The sequence below is a fragment of the Episyrphus balteatus genome, chromosome 1 (genome assembly GCF_945859705.1).
Source record: "Episyrphus balteatus chromosome 1, idEpiBalt1.1, whole genome shotgun sequence".
Taxonomy (NCBI): Eukaryota; Metazoa; Arthropoda; class Insecta; order Diptera; family Syrphidae; genus Episyrphus; species Episyrphus balteatus.
The window spans coordinates 171,072,945-171,094,315 of record NC_079134.1 but is presented as its reverse complement, the minus strand read 5'-3'; the positions used below and the strand labels follow the sequence as shown (position 1 = coordinate 171,094,315).

General features: G+C 31.7%; 1 protein-coding gene across 2 annotated transcripts; it reads right to left on the bottom strand.

The window, feature by feature from the left end:
• Positions 1–359: 359 nt before the first annotated feature.
• Positions 360–20,867, bottom strand: LOC129905338 (A disintegrin and metalloproteinase with thrombospondin motifs 16). Of its 2 annotated transcripts, none has more exons than XM_055980806.1 (15): positions 19,737–20,867; positions 8,697–8,769; positions 6,222–6,317; positions 5,265–5,455; positions 4,519–5,155; positions 3,771–3,930; positions 3,585–3,713; positions 3,271–3,520; positions 3,045–3,209; positions 2,863–2,990; positions 2,545–2,711; positions 2,152–2,475; positions 1,147–1,373; positions 604–1,078; positions 360–536 (listed from the first exon to the last, which is right to left on the bottom strand). In XM_055980806.1, the coding sequence occupies exons 1-15, from the start codon at positions 19,854–19,856 to the stop codon at positions 460–462; spliced, it is 3,219 nt and encodes a 1,072-aa protein (XP_055836781.1). In that variant the 5' UTR covers positions 19,857–20,867; the 3' UTR covers positions 360–459. The 2 variants fall into 2 exon arrangements, with proteins under 2 accessions (XP_055836781.1, XP_055836780.1); XM_055980805.1 differs by having other exon boundaries at positions 1,147–1,376; positions 19,737–20,866.
• Between the last annotated feature and the right edge of the window lie 504 nt (positions 20,868–21,371).

The window sequence follows — 21,371 nt, the reverse complement described above, 5'->3', positions numbered from 1 at the left end:
TTCTGTTTTTGATACTAAAAAAATATTTCGCGTAGCTGTAAAATCTGATATAGTTGGAGTAGATACTTCATATTTTGAAGACAGACGTGGTTATCCCTGGAGTACAAATTTAGTCAAAAAAACGAATTTTGAAAAAAAGTGGACTTATCATGTTTTGAAAATAAATGATTCAATTAGGCTGTTTATGGTGAGATTTTGTAGGAAAATATTAAACTTTTGTTTATGGAAAATACTATCTTCTAAATTTCTGCAAACTTGGATTAATATTCTTCCAGACCGACGCATTACTTACTTATTTTTTTATAGTGAGGATTTTTTTTTAATACGCAGCAACGCAGCAATGAATAGATAAATTGAACTACAATTTAATCAATTTATTTCTAATAACTCTTCGCATTATATAAAATATTCTTATTTACTAAATATAAAATATTAACATTAAAATTATATAATAATTAGCTATTCCGTAATCAGTTCGTCAGTTGAGATGTGAATAGGATTCGTAAATTCGATGTGATCATTCGATAAGGAGTCGTCTGAAAAATAATAAAGTATTTTTAAATTTTTTAACTTTATAATAAACTCTTATAATACAAAACTTACCATCAAGACTCCGTGATTCATTACTAAGACTATTTATAATACTATTTAAAAAGTCCTGTGTTAACAATTCTGTTATATGAACAGGTGCTGAACTTATAAAGCTTTTACTATCTTGAGTTTCTTCATTATTAGCAATTGTAATGTCACGCTTACTTCTAAATAGAGCAAGACTTATATGTGACTGAGTAGATGCTATATTATTTGTGCCAAATTCTAAACATTTTCCATTGACACAATATCGTTCGTCTGTAACCGAGCATTTTGTTCCAAGTGGAAAATGTCCATAATTTCCATTGACAATGTAAAATCGGTGTTCGAGTAGTTCATCTTGACATGCAACACGACAACTACGATCCGGATCATAGACACTCGGTGAGATCTGCATTCCGTATCCTGATAAACCTCTTACTTTACGTGAGTATCGACCGCAAGTTGATTCTGCGAATTCAGTCGTCGTTTGTAAGCGATCACAGGGCTAAAAATATAATTTTGAATTTTTCAACTTAGTGATTTCTTTTGGGTAAAGTTTTGTATACTATTAACCTTAACTTTATGAGTGCAAAGTTGAATGCTATTAGCTCTTGTCTTTTTCGATGATATAACTTGTACGCCTTTTGATTTCTCCATGCAGCTGGAGTGACATCCTGATTTGACTTCCCACTCACTTTCTAAAGGTTCTTTCTCATTTATACTCATGGGATACTTCCATTGGTTCTGATAGGAATCTGACTTCCATTTTGTACGTGAGGTTTGGAAGTTCCGGCCAACGACTTCTAAAATTAAATGGTGCATTTAAAATATTTTTTCGGTAAGTTCCTAAAAAATTCTGTACATATTGGCAGCGTCCTTAAGCAAATAGAGATGTTAATGTTAAAAATAGACGACATTTTTACTATCGTTTTGTGCAATTAATAATCCGATTCTCCCCCACAGTCACAACTGGTGAGAGTCACAATTCTTCGTTAAGTTATTGTAGTGAGTTGTGATCTTCTCCATATGAGATCACAACTTTGAGTATTTTAGTGACTGTCATAAGTTGTGACTGTGGGGGAGAATAAGGGTGTAAGTTCATGAATTTTCCTTACTTAACAAAAATATTTTTTAGTGAGCGATCTTCAATAAATCAAAACTGAACGAAACTCTGCTATATGATATTTTGTATAATATATGACTTTTTTTGTTTCTCTAATTTACTTCATTATGGTGCCCTAATAAGCAATTATCCCTATATAGTAAAGTCATACGTTTATAAGTGTTAAGGCCCAATTATAATACACCAAAGAAAACGTAGCTAATGTCCAAAATTATCAAACCCATTCTGTAAAAGGGAAAGAGAAACTGAAACATGCAGCTTTCATATTAATGATCGTAAAGTGCTATTTGGAGTGTACTTCAAGTCCGAAAATAAATCTGAACGAAACACCCGCTATTATGGAAGGGCCATATGAATGACTTGTATTCGTTTATTTTCATAGGACACCCATTCTTATATTATAATTGGGCCTTAAAAGTGAACGAAGAGAATTTAAAAATATCATTTATACCAACCATTTTCAAATTTATTCCTCTCAGGAGTTGGGGCACCACGAATTGTTTTAAAAACTCTTCTCTCATCAGATGGTTTATAAACATTGTTTGATCTTTTAGACTCCTCTTCGTTTATTCTCTGTTGGGGACAATAGTACGGATCCATTTTGAAATAATTTTTCGTTGAATTATCACACGAAAATCTCTCACAACGACCATCAACACAAAATGATGTGTCATCAAAATTGAATTCTTTCGAACGACATGTGGTTCCATGAGGATAGATCCAATTTCGAGATTTTGTACCGTTTGATTTTGTTTGACAGAAAACCTTGCATGATTCCTCTGTGAAAGGTTTGATAACAAACAAAAAATAAATCTTTGATATGTGACATCATTTTTAAACAGTTTTACCTGTGTTTCCAACAATTTGAAGTCCCTCTCCAGTAAGATCGGAATCAAATTTTTGTGCCCTTTCGCAGATGTTTGTTGCAAATTCTTCAATTGTCATCTTGGGAATTGTAAGACACTGTTTGGCAATGCAAGATTCAAACCTTTTATCTCTTCCTTGACAACGGCGTCTGTGTTTTGAGGACAAGTATTTAGAACTGTGTATCTTTTTCTTTTATCAAACATCCAAACCCAATCAATTTGCTCCTATAAAGCTTTACAGAAGCTATAGAAGCACCTGTTAAGCTCTACAGAATCAAAATTGTTTGTTGGAAATCTTACCTATGATCCAAACAAGTTCTCACATAAGTTTTCAGTCCAGTGCTTCCCTCTCTTAAACGTCCAGATGCACCATATAAACATCCAGAATCACAGTCACTTGCATCTCCCCATTCACTCCATATTGGTGCCTAAAGACAATTTTGTTCATTTAAGTTGAAAAGATTATAAAGATTCGGATTTACCTTCGTAAAATAACTGTTATAACCGCCTTGATTCAATCGATCAGATTTCTCATCGTTTTCCAATAAGTTCATCTTTTCATTTGATTTGGCTGGGTTAATTTGTCTTGATGAAGAGTACGATTCCATAAATGTGGCTTTCATCGAACAAACTCCACTCCGACATCGCTATAAGGAAAATAAATGATTTAGTTAACTATACTTAGAGTCCACAAGCAAAAAACCGTACCATCATTTCACCACATGAAGTTCCCTCTAGAGCGGGATGTGATGTCCAAGTGTAACGATCCCTTTGGCAGTGTAGATCTCGACAGATATCCGAGATAATTTGGTTAGGTGATCGCACACTATCTCTGCCATACTTGAGCATACATTGTTGGTCTGCATCAAATCGTTCCCCAGGAAGTATACCTTCAGCAGCATGATCATATTTTACACTTACTTGACCATGATCGAATAAACATTTCGATTGGCTTGATCTTGGGAGAAAAGAAGAGTAAGATTATTTCACATTCATGAAATGTGTAATCACAATTAACTTACTCCAAAAATGTATTAAGATAAGTTCTACTACATTTAGACCAAGTGATCTTGCCACTACCCAAAGTCGGGGACATTAGATACAAACTTGGATCACAGCTGTTCTCATTTGTATCATGACGCATTCCTAGACTGAATTTGTACAAAATAAGTCGCGAATTCAATATAAATATGATGTTAAATGCTTACTTGTGACCAATTTCATGAGCGACCACGAAAACGCTTTCGAAATGTTTGCCTTCATTGATCGTGCAAGATGACGTTGTGGTGCACATTCCAGCAACAGGAGCTAGACCCACTACTTGGTTACTAACTTTGCCATTTTTGCCAACAACGTATAAATCGAGACCTTAAAATAAAGTTTCATATTTTTACTTAAATATTTTTTTTATTTACAAATATGATGAAAAACTTATATTTAAAAAATACACGGTTAAAAATGCAATAAAGCTAGCTTAAAAAAAGCTTAAGCCTTAAGGCGTATTTAAAAAAAGTGTTCAATAGTGCTTCTTAAAACGCTTTCAAAATGTATACATTTGAAAACGTGCCTTAAACTTGCCTTTCACAGAACTCAAAGCATTTAAAAGCGCTTTTAATAATATTTTGGTGTTTAAAATAATAATATTTGTCTAATAATTCTTCTAAAAACAATCTGAAAATGGGCACCAGAACACATCTGTAAAAATGCTTTTAGCATAATTATAAAGTGCGTTTAAAACCACTTTTAAGAATATTTTGATATTTGTCCAATACCGCTTTAAAAATACTCTGAAAATGGGCCCATGAACAGATCTGAAAACATGCCTCAAACTTGCCTTAAGCGCTATTTAAATCAAACAAAATTTTAAAGTGCGTTTAAAACCGTTTTTAAGACTGTTTTGATGTTTTTAAACTTCGTTTCGAAGCACTGTAATTCAATTTCTTAGATTAATTTTACCTGTCAGTATGACAGCGTGATCATAATGAAGTGGATCAACATCTGAAGGTGGGTTAAAATTCCGCTGCCACATGCAAAAATTATTCAAATAAGTATCAATATCACTCGACTGTCTCAAATCCTTTGGATGTGGGTGTAAAATCTCCAGCCTTTTTAATACAAAATTTATCCGATGTCCCAATGATGGATGATTATAAAGCAATTGTACACCATTGATCATTGCCAACACAAAACGTACCAATTGACTTTCGGTATTTCTCGGAAAATTCTTAGCCATGTGTTTGAATAAATCTCGATCAACAAAGATCGCCGTTTCTATATAAAGCACCTGTGGTATCTTCCACGGTTGGCGGCCAATATGACGTCTCCTTCGTCGTCTCCTACGTCTATGATTTCTTTTTGACAACTTGTCATTATTCCGATTTCGTCCACCTCTCCTATGATGATGGTAAGAATTCGGATCGAGTTCTGAAGCTTCAAATGCCTCTTTGTGTGGTTCAAATTGAATACCTTCAGCAAGATCAATATCTGAATGTAGTCCACCATTGAACTCGACAATGACATGACTCCCGATACCAAAGCGTTCAGGCAATGGATGAACCATATAATGAGTTGAATTGTGATACACTATCCCGCGCTAAAAAAATGCAAACAAAATAGAATCTTATTAAGTTAGCCAAGCGTAACAGATGAAGACATCTAGTACTTTTTTGCACTTATTGTATTTATATCTTTGTTTGACTTACCATACTAGAATCATCACAAAGGTCAAGTGCTGAGTTTGCGTTCCGGTAAAAACATCTTTCATAGTTCACTGCCAATTTATGCGAATTTTCAATGAACTGTGAAGTGTTTGCAGTTCGCCTGATAAAAATGAATGCATCGTCGACTAACTTCTCGGCCTGTTGGAGCTTTAGGTCAACTAGTTTACCATTATCTGTGAAAATAATAATATAAACGTTGCAAAGAGGGATAAGATGCAAATAAGATTACGGTCCACTTAAAATTTAAATGCTACCTAAGAGCGGTGTATTACAGTCGGTGGTGAAAATCATATACAATTTATAAAATAAATATGACCAGAAAAACTATTGTGTTTCAAAGCAAAAAAACATCTGTAATGCTTTATACAGATGTTTTTATTGCTTTATATAAGCACAATTGTTAGTTGGGGTATAACGCCTTCAATAAAGGATTTGTATTTCATAAATCCTAATCTTTAAAGCATTTCGAAGTCAAAACTAAAGGCCTAACTATAATAGACTCAAGCAAAAGGAGTAACGTGTTTCTTTCGGTACTATTAATTTATTAAATGGAAAGGGAGAGTGTACGTTCATAAATAGCGATAGCGATACTCCGAACACAAAACTGAACGAAACTGAGCAATCCACCATTATGGTTGCACTATATATGATACTAAGCCGTACGCTCTACAGATCAGAATGCAGTGAATGCACTAATTTTATAGCATGTAGAATAACTATCTCATTCCAAGATAGGATAAAACAATTTCGTTCAATTATGACTTTTGTTTGAATGAAGGAAAATTAACGAAACTAACCATTGCGCTACTACCGAACTAAAACATGACCTCAATTAGGACTTTTTTTAAAATTCAAATGTTTTCAACACCAACTGTAAAAGATTCTATTGTAAAAAGAAGGAAATCAATTGACCATCTTATATTCGCATATGAAACTCACCTTGAATCTGCAAGGAGATATCTTTTTCACTTTGGGCAGATCGTTTATGGCGCTGCTGATCACGACGTTCAATTTGAACCAGTTTGACTTCTCCTTCTGGAAAGAAATAAAAAAAAAAAAAGGAAAAAAAATAGATAAACAGAGATAAAAAAGAATAGACAATCTTTTATAAAATGCATATAATATGCAAAGTGAACTGAATATAAGAGGGTGATACAAATTGAGCATTAAAGTGCAGTAAGCATCTCAAGCATGAGGAAGACATTACACAGATTGTTGAATAAGCAAATTGCATTCGATTCTGCAGACAGAGGGGGTTGGTGCTGGTATAGACCACTTGTCTGCACGCAGAGTGAATGTTATTCACTTTTCAATTGTTTGCTAAGAACATACATATGCTGGTATCACGAAATTGAACTCTCTTAATGGTCAGTGTATAACTAATCACCCTGCGTGGGATTTATAGAGGTTGGTCAAAATAAAATCGTTTTTTTTTTTATTTGATATAGTGACGTTTCTTAGTTGAAGTATATCATGGTGGAGTGTATAGTTAATTTGTTCATTAATGTGAATGTTTTTTTGTTTGCCTGGGCACTCAGTCACTGTGGCGAATGCGCAATTTATCGGTAAGAAAAAACAAATATCGTAAGCAAATTATTATTATACCCAACGAAGAATGGTGTTGCTTTGTTTCCACGCTTACTTGGAGTTTGATGATTTTAATTAATAAAGCAAAACATGTAACACAAAAAAATTCTTGTACTTTTGATTTTCACAACAAATTAAAAATATAGTTTCTAGCACTAAATTTATTTTAATTGCTTAATCCTAAAGATTAAAAAAAAGTGAAAATGATGTTTTGAAAAATTAATATTGTAATAAATTGATCATTATATTCGTTAGTTTGTCAGTTTTATGGTAATAAAAAGAACCTTTCTAAAGCTTATTAAAAAAAACTAGATTAAGTGTGGGTTTAAAAGAGATGGTAGATATTTTGTTACACTTCAGTAAATACTATGTTTTAAGGAATAAAAGCATAATAATTCATATAAGAATGGCGTGGTAATTAATATAAGCTTTTTAAATGGTATCAATATCTAAGGTATTGGGTAGGTATAAAAAGTTACACCCACAGCGTTTTCGAAATATATACAAATTATTAACATTCCACAAAGGTTATCGTACAGACTTGACTTATAATAACGATGGATGGTTGACATAGGGTTAAAAACCTATTGTTTTCTTGGACTTTAACCTCTTGAAATCATAATTACTGTTATCCGCTTGTAATATTCTTCAATTGATGATCTTGATTTCGAATGATTTACGTGAAGACGAATGACAAATCAAAAGCGATTTGTTGTCGTTGGAAATGTAAAATGCCCAAATAAAACCAAGCACCCATAAAAATGAGACATATATATGAGGTGTTTAGAATAATAGGTTGGATGTTTTAAGGTCTTAAAAACCAAGAAAAGATCAATTGATCTGTGAAACATTTATTTCAAAAGTGCCTTTATTTCCTGACTTGAACTTTTCAAATGGACTTGAACCATTTATTATTCTGAACGCCTCATATGGCTTGAAAGGTCAGTATATAATCGTAGAATAGAATGGAATATGAAAATATTTTTTTTCTTAAGCCGTCCCCGGAACTTGCTAATTTAAAATCATGAAGTGTTTTCTCTGCCAAAACTTTTTGCAGTGAAGTCAGATTATTATGATTCTAGTTTCTTGAGACGCAGCAGCAAGTTTGGCAGACTATTGGTTACCCAAAATGGCAGATCTTAAGAATACAAATTCAAAGAGTGAGTGGTTTCGCGAATGGCTTCATTTGGCAGAAAATTGTATCATGGTGCAACGAATTTTTCATTCAAAATGAAATGGTGCGAACGTGGTGCGGCGGTGGTGCAACGAATTTTTTCATACAAAATTAAATGGTGCGAACGTGGTGCAGCGGTGGTGCGGCGGAATCCCACTTTTAATCGGGTCGATTTGGTCTTCAATGTTGAAGACCTTACACAATTTAAAACGGACATGTACCAACTAATTTCCAAGGTGGATGAAACAGCTTAAAACAATTACAGGATAAAGCTACAAACTCTTTATATACTTCAGTCTGCCAGCTAAATCATAATTTTCAGCAGCAGTTAACTACTTCTGTGATGGGCTTAATGTCACAGAAATATCTATGATTTTTAAAATGCGAGGTGAAATAATTCTAAACCTGAACTATGAACCACACGGAGCAGACCTTTCTGCAATATATGTAACAAGATGGAGAGAGAATACGTTGTGCATTTCTTGGGTAAAGGTTCTACTTTAGAGAAACTAAAAGATGTACAATTGCTTTAAGATATCGAAATAAAATATTATAATTTATTTGTATGCTTTTTTTTGTAGCTAGAGTTACACAGATAGTTTTTTATTTTATTTGAATAACTTTATCATCTCACCCAAAATAAGTGTACTTACTTTTTTTGTTCTTTCCAAAAATCAATTCCTTCTCATGCTGTTCCAAGTACTTATGCAATGAGTTAGCGTCTATCTGTAAAGAAAAAAAAAATATTTAAAACAATTTTAATGGAAACTTAACGCGCGTAAAATTCCCTATAATAAGAAGTCTTCAAGAAATATTTTTCTATTAAACATTAGATAAGAGATAAAATTGAATCAATTTAGTTGGTTCTCTGAACCGTTTCGAAGTATTTTTTGGTTAAATTAAAATAGAAAAAAAAACTTTCACTTTTATATGAATAATAATAAATTTCCAGCTGAATTTTTGTTTAAAGAGGTGGATAATCAATTTGAACAATGAACCAAGCTTTTGAACACTTTTTTATAATCTCTTTATACAAAAGCAATCATCTTTGTCAAAACAGATTCTTGTCAACTGCAAAACCGAAAACTTTTGAATGGGCCAAGTTCAATTGTATATATGAAGTTACAAAACTTTTAAATAACATAATCTTTTTTCGCACCCATTCGTCTGTCGTCTGAGCCCAACGGACCATGAAGCTACTAGTTAGTGGCAATGCGTATTTTACTATATTATTTGGAAGACAAAAATTAAATGGCTCTAATAGCTGCCCCCAAAACTTCACATATGTAGCTACACAAATCCTCTCTAGAATTATAGCGCCGCAGAGCCTATCATAATCATATACTATAATATACAACTCGACTTGTCTAGCGCAGGTGTTTGGGGGTGTGGACTGGTGGAGCCGTTCGTTTCAGTGAAATTATTTCAATTACGATTGCGTGACATAGTACCCATGAATACCTAAACGGAGAACCAGATGAATGTACATACAATAGCTTTCCGACCACTGATGCGTTTATCTGTTTATGATTAGAAGTGAATCTCGGGCTTGGTTTGGTCGCTGATGGGCAAAAAATAAAAAAAACATACAAAATTGTCCGCGTGTAACGCGCTCTTTTGTATGCGAATATAGTTGAAATTATTGTAGCTGTGACTTTGGATGTTGTTTAGTTCGTTTTGTGTTTTTTTGCAGAATTGTTTTATGGTTCTTGTATTTTAGAATTTAAAATCGCTCAAAAGGTCAACGTTTTGTTTGTTCGTTTGGCTAATTTGTGTTGATGAAAATTTATGATTAGTTTTATAGAGAAACTCTAATTTGATGGTGTGGCAACCTTGGTGACCTAAGCAATTGTCAATTATTATTTTCGGTTTTCAATTGAACTAAATTGCTGGAAGGGAAGTTCTGAGGTCAGTTGATGTAGACCAGATCATAATGGATTTAACTCGGGACTAGTAAATTAATTAACGACGAGCTGTAACCATAGCATTTTTGAAGTTACGGCGTTTTTACACATGTCGTTTTCCAAAATTCAAGAAGTGACACTCCTAGCTATATAATCACTCCGAAAAGGAGTGATTTCAAATTCGAAAATTGAAAAAGGAGTGAATTTTTGGAGTGAATTCGTCACTCCCAAAATTTTGAAGAAGTGACGGAGTGATTACCAATACTTCTACATTTGACTTCATGGACTGCTTGTCAAATTGTTGGGTGGTTGTTTTAACTTTTTTTTTGTGAAGGAAATTATATTTATTTACAAAAAAAATTCAATAAAGTATTGTAAAAAATCACTAAAAGTGAATTTGAAAGATTTTGTTATTATTTTATTCATTATTACAAACACATGCAAAGCAAACGTCAAATCACTCCACTTGTCAAATTCTTCGTGAACGAATTCCAAAATTGCACAAAAAAGGAGTGATACACTCCCATAATTTCGGAAAACGACAACAGTGAAAATTTACTTTTTGACAAGTATATCCAAGAAAGTCATTGACAAGTGATTTTAGCACCCTCTAGTTCTTATTATTGTACAACAATTTTCTTTTTTATGCCCCATCTCCACTGACACTAAATCTAGATTTAGCGTAGGAGATTTAAAATGGTGTTTCCACTGGCATGTGGGATGATTTATTATTCTGACAGTTCTAAAAAATTGGATGATAAAAATCCTACTTATTGTGTATTTTCAGCTATGTAAACTAATTCTTTCACTGCCTCAAAACTTTATTTAATTTATTTAACGTAAAAAGTTTCTAATATTTTGCCAGATCGTGAGAAAATTACAAAATAATTAAAATTTTCCATTTTGGCATTTTTTTTATAAGTTTTCAAAAACGAATATGAGTGAGTTTAGCACACCAAAATCGGTATGCTTGGGTATTATTTGATTTCCTCCTTTTCGATTTTCAAGTAGATTTTTTTGAGGTGATTTATATTCGTATGGTAAATAAGATGATTAAGAGGAGAATTTAGGTTCATCTACTTCAGGAATGTTGTCGTTCATAAGAACCTGAGTCTTGATAGCAAAGTTAGTTGAGTTAACTCTGGAGTCCACATTTATTGAAACCTAAGAGTTAACTCATTGTTAACTAATCCCACTTAGGTCCATTTTCTTCACTCGGAGTTGAACAAAACTTGAGAATTTTTATATTAAAAATTCTCAAGTTATGTTCAACTCCGAGTGAAGAAAATGGACCTTAGAATACTGGGGTTAAACCTTTTTTGAAGTTATACTTCTTTTCCGGCGATAGTTTAGTGTGAAAATATACTTTTTTACAAATGCCAAAATGAAATTTATCTACCTACTAGCAACCTACTAAATTTAAAATTGTATGTTTGCATGAGTATGAAAAAAGGTTTGTTAAAAGTGAATTTCTCTTTTTTTCATTCTTTGACACAAGAGTTTTAATTGTGAAGAAGTTTTGTCCAAAAATGACAATATGAATCATCCATCAGTTTAAACACACAAACAGAAAAGTTACCTATATCCATGATAACCCCTTTATAATCAACGTTCGGTCCTATTATTATCTGTTGTCACATCTACAGATGATATCAAATCAAAATGTAGCTGTCAAATTTACCACTTCATAACTCATAAATGTGAAAGTATATCAAACAGTAAAAGTATAAACCATTGTTTTACAGATGTTTTTGTTTTTTTTTTCACAAAATGTTTCTTTTATTAGTTATAAAATAATATTCACTAATTTATGATCTGAATGCTTTTATTCAAAAAGTGTGCGTTCAGCAGAGATCTATGACATAATGTGGCATTCGTAACAAACAGTGTAAGCCATTGTAATTATTTAAATTAGCTCTCCAATTAAAGAGCCAAACGCATTTCCACTAAACACAATTCACTTAACGCTTGGTCACGGTTCTTGCAAAGACATTTTATATAAATTTTACCCACGCTGCCATCACAAGTCGCCTCCTTCATGCCTTTTTGGATGCAATGCCCCGTCATTATTACCTTTACCTATACCAAACTAAAAGAAGTAGTCAAAGTCCAAGAAGAAGAGATTACATAATATAAATTCTACGCGATGGAGTTTAAGTTTGATGGGTGCGAGAGCGGATGCATTGGTTAGTTGAGTCTATTACTCTATTAGTACACAAAAAAAAAAGTTTGTGTTTTTATTTATTCCCACCTGTTTACCACAAATAGAATAGTAACCATTGTTTTGTTAAGTTGCGTTGGCCACTTTGATAAGATATTGCATTGGAACAGTATTACAACAAGTGAAACCACTCTTTCACTGTCACTTTCAATTACTATGGTTTTAATTTATTATTTTTGATGAGATAATGGTAGACAGCTAGGCGCCTCTGATGGTTAAGTATTTCGAAGGGGAACAGGCTTTAAAAAAGATTGAGTGCAATACGTAACGACACAAATAAATTTTAGTTTATTGTCTTTGTATGTCATGACTTATATAAATATATATGTATGTAGGTATACTTAAATTAAAAGTAAAGACAAACAATTCTTTTCAATTCCTGTCATAAATAAGATAACTATCGTAAATATTGTGATGGGTTTTACTGTCAAAGGGTGAGATTTGACCTTAAAAAGAAGATTCTGTTCAGTTCGGGAAGTTGACTGAAATCCCTTAATTGTTCCGGCTGAATCATGCTTTTCTATGGTGAAATTATGACCTGTCCCGTCAAAATTGGGGTTCCTTCCGGTCAAATCTAGGTTTGTTCTAGTATAAAGCAGGAGTTTCCTGGGTCAAATTAAGGATCGCTCATAAACCCTTATAAAATCAGATGTTTTGAGTGCATCAATATCGTTGACATCCTTCGAGAGAAATTCACTGTTTATGACCTGGCACAACCCAACTAACAATTTAGCTTCTGAGTTTTGAAACCAAAATGCTATTCGCACCTATAAAGCTGTTATACTATATAAGAACATTCTTAGGAGTCTCTTATAGTGGGATTATAGGTGCGATAATATTCTCTGTAAGCATTATATAAAGCTCTGGACCTCTATATAGTGTCACACTATAATGATGTTAGAAAGTGCTACAATGAAGTTAGTTGGAAAGTGTTTGATTTTTGTTCACACGCAAAAATTCTCACGGGCCTTAATTATGTATTTTTTGTTAAATAGTTAAAATAAAATATAATAACGGTTAAAATTGGTTTTAAATTTAAAGTATTTCTGTTTTTAACTATAAATGTACCAGCCTAGCTCTTCGGATAGCATTAAAATAAAAGTCAATATAAATGAAACACAATTTAATTTCTTTTTATTTCTCCTCCTTTTGTTTTTCCTCCCTCATTTTTTTCCCTCAATCTTACCACCTTCGTTTGTTGATGAGAATATTTAAAGGAGTCTTACAGTGCTCTTCTTGGCACACTTATAGGATCGAATACCACTTTCGGTTATTGATGACAATATTTATAGGAGTCTTATATTGTACTTCTCATCGGTTTAATATGAGTGAAAAAACGTCGCCTTTTTGATTCTTACGAGTCCTATATGAGTCTTCTAGGTGTGAAATTAATCATGACGAGAAGCTTGTGGAAAAAACCACATAGGGACCATCTTGACTCTTTTGACAAATATAAACCTTGAACCAGAATTAAAACTCAGTTTAACCGTCGATTTCAGAAACGAGCACCCGATTTCTTGAAAAAGTTTTAGCTCTTAAGACCCAGTTTAAGGATACTTTTCAATTTAAATTTATCCTTAAACTCAGTTTTAAGAAATCGAACTTTGTCAAAAACTTAGGTGAAACGTTGATTAATCGCGGGTTAAATAATTGTACACCTGCCCCCAAATGATCCGAACTAAATAACAGTTCAAAGTATGATGAGATATACTGTCCTTGCATATGAATCATGATGATAGTATGGTTTGAAATATATATAAATAAGAGTGTGCATGCAGAAATCAGACTATGAGGTCAGTTTCCCGATTAACCTATTGAAAGCTTAGACCTTGATCTCCGCAATCTCATCTATTCGGTTAAGATCATGGGCACCGCCTCGATGACTAATTATTTTTTCCTTCCATTGCCCTTTTCCATGCCAATATGTAATAGAACCTTATAGCTGCCTCCAGAACATTGAAAGTGGCGTGAGCACTTGCTATAATGCCAACCTGTCTCATTTGGCTGTCATCAAAAAATTATTTTGCATACCCAACGGTGTGTGTAAAAAATAATGCAACCTGAGTAAACCAAAAACTAGGTTCTCATTGTAGGAGGTAAAGACAAAGTATAGACTCGTGTACGAGTATGAAATCGCGTGATATGTTTTTTTGCGAACACACATCATAATGAAACATAATGAGCCCGAATTTGTGTGTAAGCCCCGAACAACAACACTACTTGGCTAAACAATGACTAATTATGATCGTAATTTGATTGGATTGGGTTCTTTTTTGTGTCTTGTGTTTTCTTGTCTTGTTTATGACAGCGACCATCACTGGGAAAATATCCGCTCTCAGATTGAGTAAGGGCGTATAATATTGTTGTTTGCTTAGAAATATTCTTGCAATAAAGAATAGAAGAAGTGATATTGCTGTGGGTGTTGAAATGAGAAGACTGATGGAGGGATTGCAAGTGCAAGTGTTAATTTTTTGTGTTCTACAGAAAAGAGCATGTTTGGAAGTCTCGTTGAAATACCTTCAGATTGTAAAGGGTGTTCTTTTTTCAAAGGCATGTTAGTATTTTGAGTTTCAGTTAGATGAATACTTTTTATGAAGAAATTATGCCATTTCGGGAGAAATCCCTTTCTGATAGAAATGGTTGTAAGCATTAAAAAATTTAGTACTTTGAAAAAGATCCTTTAATATAAAAGTCCTATAATGTCTAAAGGGCGGATCATATAAAGGAATTTAAAACTGCCAGCCTGGTGTGATTTCGAAAATTAAGTTTTGATACAGGCCGACTTTAAGCTAGTTAAACAGTTTTAAACAGGCACAGTGGTGAACTTATAAGCAGCTTTCACGAGCTAGACGATGTGAACCTTGCTTAAGACTTCATTTGAATTTTCAGTGATTCATTTTACTTTCTGAAAGATCCTCAAATTTTTAATGCCACAGACAATATTTTTTGTACCTATATCTTTACAATCAAAAAGGTATCTTATTTAATTTAAAAATAAACAGAACAAATAATAAAAAAAAAATCATAACATGCTGTGTAAAATGTTCGCATCGAATTTCATATTTATTTTGCTGTATAATGACCTTTTAATAGCATTTTTTTGATGACTATCAATTTTGTAACGTGACTTCACCTAGGAAACGCGCGATTTACAATGTTGATAACCTGATATGGATTGCGATTGAAGTCATAATCTTTTCTTAGCAACAAAAAAATAAAGTATATAAATTGGTCGCAGGTACTTGTTTATGTGTCAGTTGTTAAGGTTACCAGACAAACAAATTTGAATCATTGGAAAAATTGTCATATAACTAATTTGGTCATATCTTTGTTGTTTGATCAAATACAAATATTTTGAAAATGCCAAACATTGCATATAGCAATAAAACTAATTAAATGATTTCTTAAATTATAAAAATAAATATAAATAAAGTTTTAAGCTAAAAAAGTCATAAAAATGATTTATTTTGTAAGCCCTGATCTATTGTTTGTTTTCCAGGCTTATTTTTCAAAGCATCAATTGCTTTTTAAAATAGAAAAAAATCCATAAATTAAGTAAAAACAAATTAAAATGTAAAATATGTGTTTTATAAGCCCATTTTATTCTTTGTTTTTTTTTCAATTTTCAATGTGAATGCGCGACCCTTAGCGGTCATTTAAGAAACTAACAAAAATCTTTTAGTACTTTTTTGGGTCCAATGCAACTTTTGCGAAGGTATGTTTTTTATTTTCCAATTTTATTTTTTCCTCATACTATTAGACCAGTGCCAATAATTTTTGAAAATAAAAAAATTATTAGCAGCATATGGGTGGTAGGAAAATTTAGGATAAATGGTATATGAAAGGGGAAAAATAAATTGCCCACAAAAAAATTGGGGGAAAGTGGGTGGGTGAGCGAAAAAGTGGGGTGGGTGTCAAAAATCATGGTTTTTTACGATTTCTGTCAAAATTAGACGTCTTATCGAAAAAAGTCAAATGCAAAAGTTGTAGGTAGTATAAATGTCTACAACTTTTACTCAAAATATTTTTTTCTATAACCTCAAAAATATTGAAAAAAATGCAAAAATACGATTTTTTGATTTTTTATTTTTATCTTTTACAAAAATGGTTGGATCTTAACAAAACTTGGTTAAAAATTACTTTGTTATGTTTTCTATCTATTAAAAATGTTTTTTGAGCAAAAAGTTAATTTTTGGATTTTTGACGAATTTAATTTGAAAAAATAGCCTATTTTTCAATCAAAAAAGTTACCGAAACAATTTTTGAAAAGTTTGGAATGCAATTATTTAGTTTAAACCCGTTTTTTAAAGATTGTGTGGAAAAACTATACTTTTGTTTTAGAAAATATTGAGAAAAATTGAAAAAAAAAAACAAAAAAAACGATTTTTAAGATTGATTTTTCCGTAAATGACAGTAATATTGGCGAGAAATAATTTTCCATAGAAACCAAATTATACTTTTCTAATGGTCATTTACATTTTTAATTTGAATCAAGCGCTAAAATAGCTCTAACGTGCAAAGTTTTTGAGATATTGAATTTTGAACGTCCCACACTATTTTTCTGATTTTTGGCATGGTAATATGTCAAAAACGTGATGTGATAGAATTTTTCTGACTTCAGATTCGAGCTCAGCGCATAAAAAACCATTAGAAAAATATACCTTGATTTCTATAAAAAAAAATTTTTGACTAGTGAAATCGAACAGGGCAGACAAAATCGAATGTCTTGTTCGATTTCACTAGTCAAAAATTTTTTTTTTATCCTATTTATTTATTTTATCCTAAATTTTCCCACCACCCTTATGCTGCTAATAATTTGTTCAACTTTTACCTTCTGAAAACCGGATTGGCACTGGTCTATATGGCGCTCCGGCCTAATGTAAATTATGATATTTCATTTAGATAGAGGCTAAAATATACATCAAGTTTAAGGTGTGGCCCTCTTCTATCTGAAAAATATCGGGTGCCATCTCTAAAATAGCCGCGTTCCTCCAATGGAACAGGGCTAATATCAGAAAGTACTTAGTAACCGTACTCAAATGCTATGAGGACAACCCACAAAAATGTATTTAAAAAAATTATATTTATTGAATTGATCATTAACATTGTGTTAACTTGTTTTTTTTTTTTGTGCAGATCTATCACAGCACCTGCAGCTATGTTCATATTACAAGAGCTTAAAATATCTTGGAGCCATATCATAATCATTAATTTCACGTGTTCTTTACATTTGATATACAAAATTATGTTCTGAGAAATTGTTAATCCATGTTGTGTGGGTGTTCAAATTATGTTTTCGTTTGCACATAATTATAAAGAAGAAAAACAACACTGAATATGGAAATTGATTGATAAATATAATTTGAAATATTGAATGAAAGCTATTCGGTCGTTCATTAACTCTTAACTAATTCATTCGTTTTATTCTTGGCTTATGGATATCAAATTATTATGAATTAAATTGCATCATGTTCTATGCTGCTATTTAAAACTTCTGTAGCATGATAGCGACATGGTAATTCTTGGTAGTAAAATGAGTCAATGAATTTAGAGCTAGACAGAGGTAGGTTAATTTGAAGCTTAATGAAAACTTAAATAATTGGTTAATGGATTTTTTGTCTTATCTACGTATATGTCAGCAACTTCATGAATAAAATTAAATTTTTGTTTAAAAGAATTAAATTTAATCCATTTAATGGTAATGTTGTTTTGATGTTATTTAAATAAGAGTATAAATTCTTGTAAACAATCATTTAATGACAAATGGTTTGCGTGACTTGAGATAAGAAATAAAAGTTTCTAAGGGTTTTATTGACTTTCAATTATAAATGAACTTTAATTATAATCAATCATTGCAATACATTGGAATTGAAATTTTATTTTATTTACGGTGATCAGCTTGAAGTTGACAAAGTGATCATGAGTACCTACTTTACAAGTGATTTTCAATGGAATGTGCATTATAAAAAAAAAATCAATGCATTTTGCGCCCAAATGGGTGTCGTCCGTAAACCGTAATACATTGGGCACGTTCAAACACCTATCGGATAGGCTATCTTGGATACCCGTATCTGGAATATCTCTTTGGACGAAAAGCTATCCAGATAGCTTGCCAAAGCAGCTACAAAAAAATATGTAAATATTGAAAAGAGGAAATTGTTTTTTTTTAGCGAATTCATTTTTTTTTATTGTTGCATAGTACTTGTACAATCAATTCAACTTTAATTCTTGCAAATTTATTTTATTTTCAAGCTGAATAATCGCGCAAATAGAAATCAAAATAAAAAAAAAAACCAAATCTTTATCAGCTGATCACTCGGATACCTTCAGATTATTTTTTGACAGAAAATGGTTCGTTTCTTTACTAATTTTTAACATTGTTTACAACAACAAAAAGCTATCCGATAGCTTTATGTTAACTGTTTGAACGTGACCATTGTTAGAACAAAAAGTGTGGAAATAAAATTTGAAAGATCATTACTTAAGATGTGACAGCTCTTTTCACCATAACAATGCACAGTTTCACAACACTTGGTGCAAATCAGGGGGATTCGGTGATAGTTGATAGTCATAAACGACAAATTACACTGATCAACAAAATTGAACTTTTTTTTGCCACAAGAACCAAGATATACTTTTCTAGGGCTTTTTTATGTGTTGAACTCGAATCTGAAGTCATGAAAATTTGATTGGCCTCCGTTTTTGAAATATTACCGTTATAAAATGCTAATAACGCCATATTGGCTGTTTTCGAGGTTCTGTTTTTATGTGGGGTAATTCATTATAAACAAATTTGTAACTGTGATTTTAAGAACAGAATGATATTTATTGTTTGAGATATCTTAAGTTTCAGTAAATAAGCTAAGTTTAAGTTAATGTAGCATGCGTCAAATTGAACTAAAATGAACTAGCTCAGAACTAGATCAGTACCGTGATTTGAACTAAATTGGCCGTACACTTAAATGAATTAAAGTGCTCAACTCTAGTGTAGAAGCAAAATATCAAATTCACACTTGACAGTGGAATAGGAGAAATTAAGGCTCATAATTAATCTGCACAAAGCAAGTTCATGCAAGAGGTGTAGTTCCGCTTTTTTTTGACAAAAGCATTCAAACAAAGAAGTTTTCTAAATCACAAATTTTAACGAAATGACAAGCAAAATGCGGAAAAGAATGTCCATATTTACAATCACTATCTTCTCTTAGTTTTCGCACACAAATTGCATGTTGAACATGTTAAACTCAAAACATCTCTAACACCTAGACACCTTATTATTTATAAATAGACAAATCAGTGCCGTCGCGTCATTTTTATGATTTCAAAACAAATAAACAATGTTCGTTTTTGAAAACCAACTATTTGAATAATATTGTACTAGTATAGAAAATCAAACAAATGTAAGCTGTAAACGTCTTTAGACTTATATTTAAAGCAGGTGTTTCAAATTGTAAAATTTCCTTGATATTACCTTAAATTAACCAAAAATGTCTTAATAAGCAAAATAATATTTGCAGAGTAGAAAATTTTAAAGAATATAAAAATACAAAAATATTGTGCAACTTTATTACCTTAACTCCATTCAACTGAACATAGTTCTTCCGCTTTACATTTATGTGCAGACAATTTACGTAAATGCTCAAGACTCCAAGCAGCAGTAAAAATCCAAAAACTACACTAAATGAGAACATTGCATCAAACCAAAAATGCAAAAACAACAAAATAACATCCAGCGACAACAACAAAATCACACGCACCACGCAACACCAATATATTCACATTATAATCTATTTTATAATATTTGAATTAAACTGCACCACATAATTTATGATTAGCACAAATTTACCAATTAAATTATAAAACATTTTCATTCAAATATTTAAGTTTTCATTAATAAATTTCTTAAAATTATGTTCAAATACTTTTCAATTGAAATTACAACAAGGCAGAAATATGTAGCAACAATGTTGCTAAGGAATCTACACGCAGAAAATAATTCGTTTTATGCACTAATTAATTGGTAATTGTTGATTTTTCTTGATTCATTAGGAGAAATCTTTTGAGATTGTCGGTATAATTTCTGTGCACTAAATGTTATGCTTCAAATGCATTGGTAGAAGGAGAGGGCTTTATGTTTCTCCAATCTATCTACTATAAAATATAAGCTGTGTTTTGAGCGTAAACATTTCTGAGGCTAATTAAAAATTCATAAAAAAAAAAAACGAAATAATTAAAACATCACTTTCAGGCAAAAAATAATAATTTTTTCTTCTATTATTTTTTGTATGTTACGAGTAAATGCCAAAACTTCTCAACCGAAACACTTTGTTTGTTTTATGATTTAAAGCTTAGAACTTATTTTTCAGCAATAAATCATCACTATCATTTTTAGCTTCTTAACTTTTAACTTATGTCCAGGTTTTTGTTTTCATAAATAAAATAATATTTTTCTTTGATTAATTTACAATTTTTGTTATAGTCAAAAATTCGTAAAATTTTTTTTAAAATTTGTTCTTTTGTTTGATTTAGAGCAAAATAAAAATTATGAACAAAATGTTGCTATCAACACTTCTGAACACATCGGTGGTTCAAGCACGAATGAAATTGTATTCTGCTCTGTTTCGGTATGAAAATGGAAATCCATTTTCCCATTTTCATTACAGCGAGCGTAACCGACCGTAGGGTGGCGCAGGTAATGCTGCGACTGGGAAGCAAAGCGAACTCATCATCATCTGATCCAGTAACAGTAATAGAGATTGTGCTTTGATGAAATGGCAAAAATCTAATTGAATTCGCTATAAATTAAATAATGTTTGTATTTTTATATTGTTCTTTTCTTATTGTTTTTTGTTTGTTTGTTTGAGATAGAGAATGAAGTTCCATTTGTTGCATGAGTATCTTAATAGTTTTAATGAGCTATATGGAGAAAAGAACTTTTCATTGATAGAAGTAGAAACAGAAAGACTTAAGGTGGAGGATCTAAACATTAAGCTATTATTGGTATAATTGTTGATAAAAACTAAAAGCTTTCTTGCAGTTGAGATATAACTGAATATTTTCTTAGTTTTATGCTTTAAAGATTTTCATTTTAATTTAAGATATCATAAATCTTAAATATTACGGAAGCAAATCTTAATTCTATTTATTTTCTTATTTATAGCTTTAATTTACCTTAACACTTGGCGTTTTCGCGAATAATTAATTCT